Source organism: Procambarus clarkii, chromosome 29 (genome assembly GCF_040958095.1).
Source record: "Procambarus clarkii isolate CNS0578487 chromosome 29, FALCON_Pclarkii_2.0, whole genome shotgun sequence".
Taxonomy (NCBI): Eukaryota; Metazoa; Arthropoda; class Malacostraca; order Decapoda; family Cambaridae; genus Procambarus; species Procambarus clarkii.
The window spans coordinates 5906592-5922514 of NC_091178.1; the positions used below are offsets into that span (position 1 = coordinate 5906592).

At 36.7% G+C, this 15923-nt stretch overlaps 1 protein-coding gene across 4 annotated transcripts in view; it reads right to left on the reverse strand.

Annotated features, from left to right (window-relative positions):
* Positions 1 to 9942: 9942 nt before the first annotated feature.
* The window catches only part of LOC123764975 (ectonucleoside triphosphate diphosphohydrolase 2), a 39576-nt gene continuing 33595 nt past the window's right edge, over positions 9943 to 15923 (reverse strand). For 3 of the 4 annotated variants that reach the window (XR_011229939.1, XM_045753232.2, XM_069333305.1), the window contains 2 exons: positions 14185 to 14384; positions 9943 to 9998 (listed from right to left, as the gene is read on the reverse strand). Coding sequence is in view for 2 of the 4 variants with exons in the window: in XM_045753232.2 (XP_045609188.1) it covers positions 9953 to 9998; positions 14185 to 14384 (246 nt within the window). In the remaining 2 variants the exon portion in view is untranslated. Of the gene's footprint in view, positions 9999 to 14079; positions 14385 to 15923 lie in introns of those variants that run through there. The other variant, XR_006773658.2, reaches the window with a different exon arrangement.

The window sequence follows — 15923 nt, forward strand, 5'->3', positions numbered from 1 at the left end:
GCCATTATGATGAACAGAAGTACAGTACTGATAAATAGCTGTCTTGAATTTCAAATCCTCCAGTATTTATCATGTTTTATTTTCAAGCATCATTATTTCATTTCTGTATATTTTTTTTAGCTTTAATGAAAATGTCTTGATGTTGCTGTTATGTTTTAAATATATTTTGTATATAATATGTTATAAAGATTTCTCATGTACAGCGTGAAAAATACAAGTTTCACATTATGTTGACTTAATCCTTACAAGATTGCAGGATAAAATATATTTGTATGGGGTACACTTTGTGACCAGAAGGCAAGTGGCTTGTTTGAGATAATGCTTTGCTCATGTGATCACCTGTCCCTTACTGATCTTAATCTGACAGGCTATTGATTTATATATTTTTCTTTTTAACTTGTTGATGAAAATTATGTTTTTTCATTCTTAGTCCCTTGTATCATTAAATTAGTTGCATTCATTGCCATTACCATTATTGCAATTGGTTAATTATTTGGCTGTTTCTGTAATGTATACAGTAAATAATATGAGCAAATCAGGCTCACTTCTAGTAATTTGTCATATTTTGTTAATGTTTCCTGAAACATTTAATGAACTTTTATATTCTGAGTGACTTTCATTGCTCAAGCTATGAATGGCATTTGCATAAATGTACTGAATGTTTTACTTTTAGTCAGAGTTTCACCAGATGACAAAGACCGGTGAAATTGATCTGCCTCAACTTTATTACCGTCTTCCAAAACAAGATTTTCCTTTGTTTACGAGTTTGGTTATTTAGAATTATATATTTTTTATTACACCGTTAAAAATGTTATGTCAAATTTTATAGTTTGCATTTAGTGAGTGTTGGTGCACACCAAGCTTGGAGAAGTGAGTGTTGGTGCACACCAAGCTTGGAGAAGTGAGTGTTGGTGCACACCAAGCTTGGAGAAGTGAGTAAATGTTTTGCATCTTAAAGAATCTGGCTAATTTTGAAGTTTTTTTTAGTTCCAATTTTATTGTACAGTTCATCATTACTATTTTTGAGTTACAGACTTGATTTCTAGTATTATTAATTTTAGTATTCAAATCATCTTGTACAGTTCATCATTTCTTATGCTGCAAAAGATTTAAGACAAATATGTACAGTATTTGAGTTAATTATAACTAATATTAAGGCCATGAAGCTATGTATACTACAATCACTTTCACTGATGTAAGTCAAGATAATAAAATTAAACATTGGTATTTCATAAAGTGGTTATTTTTCTTGTAATCAATATTTGCTCTTGAATTGCAATGCAAAGACTGTCCTTAACACTTTCCTGGATTTTCGACTTGGACTTACGGGCGGTTTCCCTAACCGCTTGTCGGATCACGACGTAAATTTACGGACCGTGTTATATTGGGTATTTACTACTCGATCGACTTGGGGTTTGTATGAATATGTTTGCCATTAAATTTTTGTTTTCTCTAATAGGCACTGTGCCTATTTGAGAAAACGGCAATGTATTGTAACTTAGAGGAGAGACTATTGAATTGGTGTCACAACGAGGGTAATCGCGCACTCCACACACTCTTGTGTTGGCCGCGATCATGATTCTACATTTATATGAATATGTCTGTGTAGAGAATTTTATTCCGAACACTATGCAAACAAAAAAAACGGAGTGAATCAAGTATAAACTTGAAAAAACATGAACAAAGTAAAAGCTTTTTACGCTCACGGGTACAAACATGTGTAAGATTCGCGTAAGATTTTATTCGCCGCAAATTTATTTGACGCTCTGTTGGCCAATTCTACCCATGTTCTTATAGAACTTTCTATTGCGAACACATTGCTATAAAAATGAAATACGTAGCTTGAGAAATAATGTCATGACAGTGAAATAAGTATAAACTTTCAAAGCGCTGCATCACAACAGTGTCGTAGCTGCTGAAATCACGGCTAACGCTTCGCCCAGTTCCCACACTCGTGCGGAACATAATTAGACATTGATAGACATATGTCTGGGTGGGGAATTTTATTGCGAGTTCAGTGATATCAAAATAAGCGCTGTAGGATGACTGTGAGGCTGGCAACAAACGAAAGAGTATGAACATTTACTTCCTGTTTGGGTGTCACGGCGAGTCATCTTCGTGTTTATTTACTTCGTGGTGGGATAGCAAATGCTTGGGTGACATTTTATGCATATGATCTTGTAGAGAATTTTATTGCCAACGCATTGATACCAAAATGAAAAACGTAGCTCGAGAATTGATGTTAGGAGCGTGAAAAAATGATAAACTTTTTTGTGTTCACGCTTGAGCGCCCAGAACGCCGCGCACACAACCCGCTTTTTTTTTTCAGGGAGTGCCGCGCGCACTAAAGTGTTAACTCACTGACACTTAATGGAGTGCAGCCCTGCTTCTTATTGTCCCTCTTACGGTTGTGCATATCCTTGTTGAATGTCCTGACTTCCAGGACAAGCGTGTGTTTTACTTTCCGACTGTCCCCCCGCGGTCACTTATCCCTCGATGGAATTCTTGGTGAATCGAATACTTTTAATATCATTTGCCTTATGTGTTTCTATTTTCATATTGGCATCCTCAGTGATATTTAGCGCCCTCTGATTATTCCGCACATTTGATGGTGCTACATAGCCTTCCCAGCTTGGTGCCTTCTTTTGATAATTACTTACTTCCCAACTTGAAATCCTCGTTTGATAATTATTTACTTTCTGGTGAGTCCTTCGATTGCTCATGGTTCCTACTCATTTCTATATTCTGTGTTGTTTAAGGGTTGTTGCATGGACAGGGTATAAATAAAAGTGTAGTTACAGGATAAGAGTGATGCTCGTGGTGTTCCATCGCTCCAGTACAGTACTGTCATGTGACTGAAATTACTGACAGTTTTGGCCTCCACCATCACCACACCTAGCTTCTTCCAACCCATCTATCACTCTCTTTGGAGAAGTGAACTTTTTTTTCCTTTTCTGCAGCTTTGTTTCCTTAGTTTTTTACCTGTGTCCTCTTGTTCTTGAAGTTGCAGTTTTCAAAAGCTATTGTAAATTTTGTAATTACAGTACTGTTATGATTTTGTACTTAGCGATCATATCACCTCTTTTTCTTCTAGGTTGTAACTTTTCTATATTTAACACCTCTAACCTTTCCTCATAGCTTTTGTTTTTAGTTCTAGAAATTCTAGAAGCCATTTAGTTGCATGTCTTTGCACCTTTTCCAATTTATTGATGTGCTGCTTGAGATATAGGAACCATACAACTGTGTCATGTTCCATTTTTGGTCTTACAAAGGTCATAAGCAATTTCTTCAATATTTCACAATCCATGTACAGTGTAAAGTTGGTAATTACCTAGGTGTAAGTGTTGTAAGGAATTGACAAGTTAGGAGTATTAGCTAGTGAATCAAGCACTACAACACTTAATTAACAAATGATGGTTGGAAGGAATGGTAGTACATGTGAGTAATCAGACTGTGGGCACACAATGAGGTAAGGTCAGAGAGAGTAAGACAGTCTTAGCCTGCCCAAGACAATGTTACAGCCAAGAGGTCACAAAGGGTAATCCAAAGTTCTTGGAAACAGAGATTTATATTTAATCTGATTATACCCTTTTTGAGATGCTGGGTATTGTGGTGAAGGCGTCTTGTGGAAGCAGCGGTTCTGTTAAGTACTCTGTATCTGCCTGTGGCAGCGATGAGGAGAAACCAACCAAATCTTGGGACCCGCTGTGATCTTGTTGACCAGAGTTGAGTCTACAGTGTGCGAGTATTGCATGGGAGACTAACCGGGTGTGGAGTGTTGTAGTGATGATTCAGAGTTGAGGTTGAGGTTATGAGTTGTAGATCCAGTGCATTCACTGGCAAGAGTAGCCAATTTAACAAAGTTGAGTATATTATATTCTTAATTATGGTCAGTATTTTGTGTAATTAAATTAGAAAACCTGTCGGCCTTTAATCACCTCCATATGTTCTCATGTAAGTTCCAGTCCAAACCTATTGGTATACCTCAGAGGTCTGGAATTCTTATTGTGTCTGGTTCGGTGAAAATTTTGGAACACTTTGGAACACTTTGGAACTGTTCATTTGATGTTTCACACATTTCCTTTTCATATTCCATGAATCTGTTTCCTATTTTCAACATCTAAATATTATCCTTTACCTGGAATTTGCTTTTAATGAATTTATAGCAAATGCAAATGACCTGCTACGGATGTGTGACAGGTTTCCCTTAAACTAGCAAATAGTAGAGCCAACTAGGAAGGAGAACACGCTGGACCCCATTTTCACCAATAATGATGAATTGATCAGGAACATAATGATTACAAATACCTGTAACTCAGATCACAACATAATTGAAGTTCTGACAAGCATGGGGAATAGACCTTCAAAACCAGTCCCAGTTCCGGTGGAGGAGAATTCAGCAAATTCAACTTCAATAATAAACATAAACTGCTCGCTTCGTGCAAGTTCAAGGGTTGCTCGGTCCCCTTGGCTCAGGGTGACCGTCACGGTTTTTGCCTCCGTCTGCTGCCTGTGGGGTCAGTGGCATCTTTGACCCGGAGTCCTGCAAGTTTCGTTGCTTGTTTGTGACCCTGTTCAACCCTGGTCAAACAGGGTCCTGGCTAACTCGTTCCCTCGTAAACATTACAGGGCCTAGTCGGGCCTGTGTCACTTTGGGTCGACGGTTGCAGCCAGTTGTCTCGACTTCGAGTTGAGGAGTGAGCAGCGACCGCTTTCCGGGCAAGTCCTATTGTTTTCCTCTGTAGGTAGTTCACTCCGGGAAACCGACGGGGCTACCCCTAGAAAACCAGCATTGAATGTAATGAAACGCCAATTTCTGGGTGTGACCCGGAGGCTCCCTGGCATCCCTCCCGCCCTCCAGTCGGCGGTTTTTCGCGTGTTTTGACATCCAGCCTCAACTGATGGGTGGATAGCCGGCGTGGGGGGCCTGGGGCTTCCCCTACCGGGGAGGGGGGAGCTGCGCAGACAGCGACGCGGCGATGTGTGATGTCATGCTCGTTTCTTTTAGGTAAGTTCTATCCACTTGTTCGGCTTTTGGTAGCAATATTTTCACCAGAATAGGGTTTTGTTTTGAGATGCTTACCTTTCTGGGTGCCAGACCCGGTCGATGGCAGACATAGAATACTTCCAACCACACGGGGGTTTCTATAGGCTATTGCTCCCCAAGCCTCTCTGTGGGGGGCCAGGTTCTGGCTCGTGGTCCCCGGTAGGCCCACAGAACTCCATACACACGACTGATGCCAAAGTCTGTCATTAGCATATCAGCCTAGTAAGCTCCAGGGAGCCTCCGGGGTCACACCCAGGAAATGGCGTTTCATTACATTCAACGCTGTTTTTTTTTATCTGATTTTAAACTCTATTTTCTTTGTCTCTCTAAGTTATTTTGATGATTAAGGGCCATATTAGGGCTTTTTCACTTTATATAAAGTATACCCTACATATATCTCCTAAATCATTATAATAATTATCCCTATACAGTATTTTGTGTGTTTTTTGGGGGGTTATTTTTTCTTAACTTTATTTCAACACATATTGACCTACAACTTTCATATACAGTATTCGAGTACAAATGCTAAACAATGTTTATTTGTACAATGTTTGTTCACTTTCGCGCTATCTGGACGCGCCGGCGCGTCCCGTTTCGTCTAACGCTAACGCATAGTGGACATAAAGTTGAGTCCTCTTTTAAAATATTTGTATAAAATTCAATTTTTATCCGATTTACTTTGGGTTTGTTTCAAACTGCGCGCTATGAGGCTCTCTTTCTCACCACTAGGCTGCATGGTACAATAAGTTCATGAAAGGTGTGGATAACTTCGATCAAATGGTATTTTGTCCCAAACGGGTTGCAGGTGGGTGACTTTAGCCGTTTATACTGGTAATGCTTCCCCCATATCATGTATTATATGCATATGTCTGTTTAGGGAATTTTATTCCGATCAATATACAACCAAAAATAACTGTGTGCAACAAGTATAAACTTGACAAACATAACAAAAGTAAAAACATTTCGTGTGTGTTTGACGCTCACTGATATGTTCCAGCGTTGTTTTATATTTGGCGCTATTCTAACTTACGCTTTGTTGATATTTTTTACCTATGGGCACATAGAACATTCTATTGCGAACACATTGACACAAAAATGAATGACGTACATAGAAAATTAATGTCATGAGAGTGAAATAAGTATAAACTTTCAAAGCGCCGTGCGTCGTCCCGTCACCGATACCGGGTAACAATTTCACCACTTCCCACACTCTTGCGGGCGGGCCGCATCATTATTCTACGCTTATATTCATATCACCGTGTTGGGAATTTCATTGCGAGTCCATTGATACCAAAATTAACGCTGTAGAATAAGTGTGGAGGTGATTACAATCCCAAGAGTAAAAACATTTTGTTGCTGATGGGCGCTCACGGCGAGTCATCTTCGTAGTTATTTATTTGGTGCTGGTATCCCTATACGTTTCGTGACTTTTTTTACTGATGTTCTTCTAGAGAATTTTATTGCGAACACGTTGGTACCAAAATGAAATACGTAGCATGAGAACTAAGGTCAGAAGAGTAAAAAGAGTATACACATTTTTGTTTTTACGCTTAAGCGATAAAAACGCTGCGCGCACATTCGGTTGGCTGAGTGACCTTTGCGGAAAGCGCGAAAGTGTTAAAACATACAATTAAATTAACGAATTAAAACTACCTGTATTCATTGCTGATAACTTAAATTATGTGGCTTCTAAAATTTCAGTTTTTGACCGATTCTCACTATTTTAACATATTGTGTGCTCAGCTGTCTGTTCTACAATTCCTTCAGAATGGATTTTTCATAAACTTATAAATTTGGAGTTATAATTTTTTTTTTTCTAATTTTGCCGCATATTTCAAATGCCTTATTGACAATTTTTTTTTTTTACAGTAAACTATACTGAAATCCTATATTCTAATTTGATGAAAATGAAGATCATATGCTATTCTGAGAGAATAATAACATTAAATGAACAATTGGTGATAGTTCATATTTTTTATTCTGAATTGAAAATCTGAAGTTTTCAATATTCAATTTTAAAATTAATTTTGATTCTCTTGTTTTTCAAGTTATGTTGTGATCATTTAGACAAAGTTGGAGCATTTGCCCAGTTGATTACACAAAAATAATTGGAAAGTATTTGTGCAAGTTTTAAAAACTTATGTTAAATTATGTTATGTCAAATCATATACTAATGTATGTATTGTGTAGTTTAAGGGTACTGTATATACTGTATATAAACTTAGTTATTATAAATGGGATTAGGTATTTTAGTATGAGAAGAGTAGAAAAAAGTGTACTATTTAGATTTTTGGTCAACCCATTCTCCTAAATAGTACATCACATTTCGATGTAAGATTTCCTTAAGGCCAAAAACTTGTGTACAGAACATGATAGTAGCTCGTTAAATTGACATGATGTCCTGTTTTCTGTTTGTGGGTCCTTGGGTAGGTTAGGTTTGGGCAGTTTAGTACAACAGTTTAGATGTGTTGGGAATGCTTGGGAGAAGGGGACTGCTCTGGGGCCAGATTCACAAAGCAGTTACTTACGTACTTACGAACGTGTATATCTTTCCTCAATCTTCGACGGCATTGGTTACATTTATTAAACCGTTTACAAGCATGAAAACTTCCCAATCAACTGTTGTTATTGTTATAAACACCCTCCTGGTGCTTCGGAGCTCACTACCTGTTTAATAATTGTAAACAAAGATCGAGAAAAGGAGGACAGGTTCGTAAGTGCTTGTGTATCTGGACCCTGGTACCTAATCTATTATTTCCATGTTAAGTTAAATTTATTGCATGAATATACTCTACACAAGGTCCTCCAGGGTTATGAACCTTGCATTGATAGATGGTATTAACTTGAATACATTTGAGATAATGGAAAAATGGGTAACTTTAGAAAGTTTCTGAACCTCATCTCTTTTCTTCCTATCTAACTTTAAACTTTATTTACACTAAATTTTCCAAGAATGCAACCTGCCCTACACAGAATGTGGTCTTGCTAAACTGGACTTTTGTATTTGATCAATATATATTCTTGATTTCTTTAACGTTTGGTCTGAATATATGTATACAGTAGAACACTGGAAATATCAAGGGCAGATAAATATATATATATTTTTAAAATTCATTGTTATACAATAGAAATACAAAACATAATTTTGTTATAATAATGTATAATATTATGGCTGGGCCATGGGTATTGACCAAAAGAGAATGGCCTGGCTCTCTTAAATGTTAATAGAAAAATTAAACTATAATTGCATAGAGTACATGGAAGATTTTATAACCCATTCTGAAGTTAATCTGCTGTTGAAGCACAGATATTATCTGGATGATTGAGATCAGGTTACATACACATACAGTTGAGTTCCCTACAGTGACGATCATGCTGTTGTTGCATCTTGTGTGTTGCCTCTCATTGCTGCAATGTTTCCATCACCATGTGTCACCATCATGATGTGCTGTTTTAATGTGACACCATGTTGTGTAGTGTTACTATAAATGGGATTAGGTATTTTAGTATGAGAATAGTAGAAAAAAGTGTACTATTTAGATTTTTGGTCAACCCATTCTCCTAAATAGTACATCACATTTCGATGTAAGATTCGTCATGTCACACAACTGTGTGACATGTAGCTGTGTGCTGCCATGTTATTGTGTACTTCACTTAAACATTGTGGTCATGTTTTTGTGTTGCAAATGTGTCAATTTACTGTGTTGCAACAGTGCAGTATTCGGTTGTACTTGTTGGAGCTGAGCTACAGCTGCTTCTTGCCCATTAATTGACTAGTGTTTGGGTACAAACTATAGCATATCTACATTTGAAGCTGTGCATGGAGCTTACCTCCATCGCTTCACTTCCTGGTGTATTTCAGTTATTATTCTGAGAAGTTTCCAATGTCTGTGCCTCAATTGAGTACTCAATTTGGCTCTTATCTGCCCAATCTATTTTCCTGATAATTTTGTGTGTGGGAATCATGTTTCCTTGTTTCTTCTCTTAGTTCATTTTAGTTTTTCCTTATAACCCATAACTCCCAGCTCTGGAATCAGTCTGGTGGCATACTTATGAAATACTGCGTTATTTTTTTTTTTTGCTTAGCAGGATGCAGATTCCACACTGATATCGCATATTCCAGAATTGGTCTGATATTCTGTACAGTATATGGCATATAACGACTTGAATGAATCCCTTTCATATTCCTAAAAGCAGTTATGTTGGCCATCCTTTCATAAGCACCTCATATTTATTTGATGCATGCTTATGGTGACAGATTCAGTGTAGTAACAGCCTTTAAGTCTTTCTCTTCTATTCCAAGAGGATTTTCTGTCCTATTAAGTCTGGCTTCCTGTTCCCAGTTTCATTACTTTGCACTGCTTCAGTTAAATTCAAATAACCACTTTCTTGGCCATTCTTTCATCTTAACCAGGTCACTGCATAGGTTCTTGCAGTTTTCTTCCTTATCTATCTTTCTAAGAAATTTTTGCATTATCAGTAAATATTGAGAGGAAGGACTCTATTCCCTCTGATAAGTCATTCCCCTAGATTAGGGGATGATTCCTGTGGGATGCTGCTGGTAACATCCTGCCATTATGTGAACTTTCCCTCACTGTGACTGTCATGTATGTTGTCACACTGCAGCATGTTGCTGTGTGTGTGTGTGGTCATGTTGCTTTTGTCGCATTACTTTGCTGCCATAATCTACGTGCATTTGTTTGCAGGAAACGAGCTTCAGCTTCTGGGCCCATATTGTTGACTTACTTTACTGGTTCATGTTAGCATATTGCTGTATGTTACCATCACATTGTTATTGTTACATGGGTCGGAGGTACTGTGTCACCATGTTTGTGTTCCCTTCAGATTTGTTCCTTTGTGTTCAGTACAATCCAATGATAAATTAAACACGGAAATCATTTTTACTTATATAAATCTATGAAGTTCCTGATCAATGTGGTCTGCAATAACCCTGCAAGAAGGAAATAACATACTGTACATAAGACAATTCCACCTGATATGAAGTATTTTGGGGGTTAAAAAAAAAGTTTAATGATAATATAAGTAATGTTATATAGATGACTGAACAGAGTACAAATGGCTGACAGTGAGTAATAGAAATGTCAGCTTGAGAGTAGACTTCATTGAAGATCATCTTTTGTTTCCTCTGGCTTTATCAAAACAAACACATATAGATAGGCTAGATGTTTATAGTTAGGCTAAGGCAAGACATGTGAGAGATTATGCATTTAACAATTTATATTTCTGAGCAAGGCTCACTTGTTTATGTCACCAGATAGAATGACATTGATTATCTACAGTAAATAATAACAATTACAATCTACCAACAGTGATAACTTCAAATATACACTGTGAAGAGAAACTAAGTGTCCATTACCAGAGGACTCTTCCATCAACCTGTCTTCCTACAAAGAACGTCGCTTTTCACTCGTATGTGTTACATAAGGCCAAAAATTGTCGTACCAGAAAATGGAAGCAGCTTACAAAAGTGACATACTGTCCCATTTTTTGTTTTGGGTCCTCTGGGTAGGTTAGAAGAGGACACTTTAAATACGGGCTGCTTTCATAGGACAAAATGGAAAACAAGAAGGCTGGAAAAAGACAACAATCCTCATGATGATAGGAACAAAATGGCTTGTGGCAAAGAGCATGATATTTCCAAACAGGGCTACCAAAAACCAGAGCCACACATCTGTCAGCTGTGAGAAAAGTGTGCTCACAATGCTTAGGGTAACAAAAGATATTTAAAGACTAGTATTTACAGTGAACGAAAACATTACTGAAATTGCTAAGCAGGTAGACACTGATTTGGAGAAGGAAAATGTTAGAGTTGTTAGACTCTTAGTCAGAAAAGCTCTTACATGAAGACATTGAATTGGAGGCAGCAAATATTTCAGATGAGCTAGTTCCAAATGTGGGGTGGTGACATCACCAAAACGATTCATAACCAAGAAAATAGGGGCATTTATGATGATAGACTGTTTAAGGAGCTAGATCTCAATGCTGATAAATCCTTAACATTCACAAATTTAAATGGTCCCACACCCTACCAACAAATTTGCAATGTAAAAGGAGATGGTTGTATGTTCAAACTAACCAGAAAATTTATCTCCAGTCCTGCTATCAGACTGATCAAAAGCCTACAACTTGTAGAGCAGCCAGTGACACTGAAGATGACCCACCAGTGTTTGCCTCATGTACATCACCTACTGCCTCCTCCAGTAATTAGATCTCATTCTTGAAAACTGTGAACTTTGACAAATATGATAATTCTATCATTCAAAGTAGATAATACACAGTGCTGCTTATATTATTTGTCCCCAAAAACTGGAGTTTGTATATTGATTATGGTGGTCTGGAAATAGAGATCCTCCAGCATACATGACTAAGCACTATAACAAAATTAAATGAGTAAAATGCTTCAAAGTTTTAATACTTTCAAAATGCCATATCTGGGGTAACCAGAAATCTTTCCAGGTGATTTTTTTTAAACTTAGCTTAAATTATGTACTTTCATGTTAGCATAGTTAAATTAATGAAAGTCGATGGCATTTTTAAATAGAAAATGACGAATACATTTTCCCTAAGATTGCAGTTACGTACCAATTGACAATGTAATAATTTTCATGTATGTTTCAGTTAAAGATGGTAAGAGAGTAAGAAAAGAGAACAAATGTAATACATAAGAAGTAGTCATTCAGTGTAATCTATCAGGCCATTGTAGACATATCTCTGATCTTTATCTTATGTTTAAACACCTCAGATTCATGTTGTACAAGATAAAGCTGTTGGAGGTATTGCACGTTCTGAGTTGAGTTGGTATTTATGTATGACAAGTCTTTAAGCTTGTCTTGTTTAAGCTTCAGGGAGGTTGGGGGGGAGGGAAGTGGTTGAAATACTGTACTTAAGAGGAATATGCAATGGAGTTTTTTTTTCTCCAAGTTTTCTCTTCATACTGTATGTATTGTGTCAATGCAAAATTTAGTTCCAGCTTAAGAACACATGAATACTTTTTGTTAACACTTTCCATTTATAAGTTGAAGTTCCCTGTACTGGTTTTTTTTTTTTTTTGCTTTTAACTTATATTGCAAAATTCAGAACTAGCACTGAATATAACAAACAGCAAACTGAATGTAGACATTATTGATGATGGCATTTTCCTTGTACGTATTTTATAAATTGTAACAAATACACTGGGCAGTTGAGAAAGTGAGCTGAAGGTGTGGTAAGACCAGACATGCCAGAAATTAAGCATTTTGCCATTTTTATTTTTGTAGTAACAGTTTATTAAGTGGTAATGCAATACTAAATTTTTTGGGGTTAATTACTGCAAATTCTATACACTTTCATCTTTGATTTAGAATTTAACGGCCTTAAAATTTGTGAGGTGAGATTCTTGGTCTGTGCCTATGATGCAAGGACTGTAAAGTGCTATTGATGTGACATGCATACTTACAATCATAAGTCCTTGAACCTAAGCTTCTGGATGTTTTTCCTGTGTGTACTTTGTCACAATTACAAGATAAATATATCATGCTATTGTGATTTCATTGTACACTGACTGGCAAAAGGTTGGGAGGAGAACTTGCTACCATCACCTCAATGGATGGGTAAACCTCCATCTTGTGTAATTTGTGATGATTCCAGGAAGTAATGTTTCCATAAAACAATGTCCAAGTCTAGAAGAGCTTCAGGTATTAGCCCATTATGGTACAGTGGGTAAAGCTCGTTTCTCTTAAGTCCACATGTATGAGATCAATCCCACTCACTGACATTTTGTTTTTAGATACATCACAATATTGTTACTTCATTGTGCAAAGTGTACACCATGCTGTGGTGGTGGTGATGTTAATTCTGCTTCTGACAAGGTTGCCAATTGTTGTTGTTGTGGTTTTGTGCATAGCTCATATATTGTCCATGTAATGGCTTTATTGCAAGTGTTACTCTACACTGTCTTGAGGGTGAACAAGTCATTATTCTGGGTTTGTTTTGCTGACGTTATGTTGGCCTATATTGCTAAAATTCCGCACACATTAATTAAATACATAGTGTGTTTAATGTTTAGATATGAATTGCTTATGTATTGGTATTTGGTACATCAAGGAAATGCTGGTCACAAATCCTAAATGCCCCAAGAAAGAACCCAGTTACTATGTCTTTTTCATATTAATTATCATGGCCTGATTAACATTTTCTCGAGTACAAAATCAACAAAGTCATTGCCACTGTATCATCAAATATTCATATAACATGGGTTAGGCTTACAAATTAAGATCAACTCTCCAAGAGGAATAACCAAACTAAATGGAAAGGCTCTATGACCCAATAAAAAAACAGAAGGTAGTATGGTATGCTCAGCATATCTCCTACCCTTTAGTTTAGAATGTCTAGACAAGCTGTACTCCACTGGGGAGTACAGGGACAACAGGGCAAATCCAGTACAGGGAACTTCAACTTATAAATGGAAAGTGTTAACAAAAAGTATTCATGTGTTGTTCTTAAGCTGGAACTAAATTTTGCTAGATTTCTTATTTAACTTTTAATGATATGATGAAAGAGTGTTTCCCAAGAACATCAAACACTGTGTTTGTGTGGAAATGTGAATGTATATTACAGTATTAAACGATGCACTTTCCCAACTACTGTATAACTTAGTTCTTGCAAATTCAACTTTGACTTATTTTATAATATGATTGGATGTGCCTAGGTAAGATATCACATGTAATTACTAAATGCTTAACTCGATGATGGGTAGACAAACATGCTGAACTTGATTAAACATTTAAGGTATTGGCATAGTCAGAATAATTAGCAAGCAGAGACAAGATCAGCAAGTGTTGGCTATGATAAGGCATGTGTCACGCACTTCACCTTTATAGAAGGTGAAGTGCCTTATACAGGATGTATAAGGTTTAAGAATTTCTTTTAAATCTGAAACAGTACTAAATTGATAGTCATTATTTATAATAACACATTCACTTTACAAGATCTGTTTTGAATAAGGAGTGACTAAAGGCTTTTAAACAAATGTATTTATCTTCAAATGTCACAATTGGAAATTTATTTATCTTATCAAAGAATGCTACAGTAAAATTCAGCAGACAAAAACATTGATCTATGCTTGATGAAGCTCACACCTTTGGTAAGAAGCGCTGTGCCTCTTTATTTTGATTAAGTGTTGCAGGAAGAGAATGCCACTGCTAACAAAGGCCAAGAAGAGGAGTACCAGCAGTGAAAACGTAGTGAGGGTCAATAAACGGCCTGGAGTATCCGAGGCAAAGCTCGAGGTGCGGTATAGCATGAATCCCTGTGACCATGCCACCTCCCTCTTGTTTACCTGAATGGAATAAAATGAATTAGAATATGGTAAAAATTTGTCCATTTTGCTAGCTAGTTATATTGATGATGTGTTAGTGTATAATCCTATACAGTACTGTAATAATTTTGTTGTTTACATTACCAAAGTAAATCCTTTACTAAATACCATAAAATTATGAAGACAAGTATTCCATTTCATTTGAAGCATATACATGGAATGATAGCTGGTGATGTTCTGTACTAGTTTCACATACACACAAAATGTACAAAAGGTTTTTTGGTGAACAGAGTTGTGAATGGTAGAAATTATTTAATTAAGTGGATGGTGGATGTCAAAACTATCATAAACTTTAACCCTCCGACTGTGCATATTAAGCAGGGTAGTACAGTACTTAGGTGTACAGTTATGGTGCATACAACATGTAGATACTTATATATATAATGTGTGTGTATATAGTGTAATAACACCACTAACAGTATTGTTGGGGGAGAAATTTTAGTGAGCCTGACCTTGAATGAGTGAGGGAGGCAGCCTGGCCCAGTTAACACTGTGTAGCAACATCTCATTAGTGCCTGAACTAACTACTGTATATCAGCTTAGTTGTACAGTTGTGGTGAACAAAACATGTAGATACTTATTACACTACACAAATTATATATAACAGCAAAACTATTTGTTTATTGTTTAATGAACGTAATAATTGAATCACTAATATGAACGCCATACTTTTGAGTACAGTATTGCGATGATTCACATATTTTATTTTATAAATCTATCACACTACACACTATTGAATAATATTACTGCAAAAAACTAAGAAAAAATCAATTAGAGACATTGAAATAATTAAGTAATAACATCTTTGTGGCAACTCCCACTTGACATCTTGGGGTGACGCTGACCGCCTCTGACGACTGCTCTGTCAACGCCCACATTTTGCAAGACTTCCTCGGCCAATTGTACCCAAAATAAGTCGCCTACGATTTTTTTTATTTTTCCCGTGCTCAGGAAAGACAAATTAACATTTTTAGAAGACTACAAAAGTTTAGATTTTTTTCTTATGCACAGGGGTGTAAATCTCCTCAGGACCCCTTAGCAGCTTAAGGGTCAAGATATGGGCACCATACACCGCTGCATATTCAATTTTAGTCTCATTAAGGTTGCGAACAATTTATATAATATTTCACCATCCATGTATTTAAATAAAAATTATGAAATTTGGAAAGTGTAGCATAGGCTACTCGTACTATGTTCTTTATGTGGTCCTCAGGTGACTTTTTTTTTTTATCTAATACCACCCCTAGGTCTTTCTTTATCAGAATTCTTCCACATTCCATAACATGGCATTTATTCACATAAATTTCATTTGCCAAGTGGTGTGCCATACACTTCTGTCCAGGTATTCTTGAAGAGCATGATAATCATATAAATTTTGTATCTTCCCTGATATCTAAGGATCATCAGCAAACATGTTCATATAATTCTGTATTCCTTCTGGAGGAATGTTTATGTAGACACTACATTGCCAGTGCAAGAATTGAACCCTGTGGTAACATT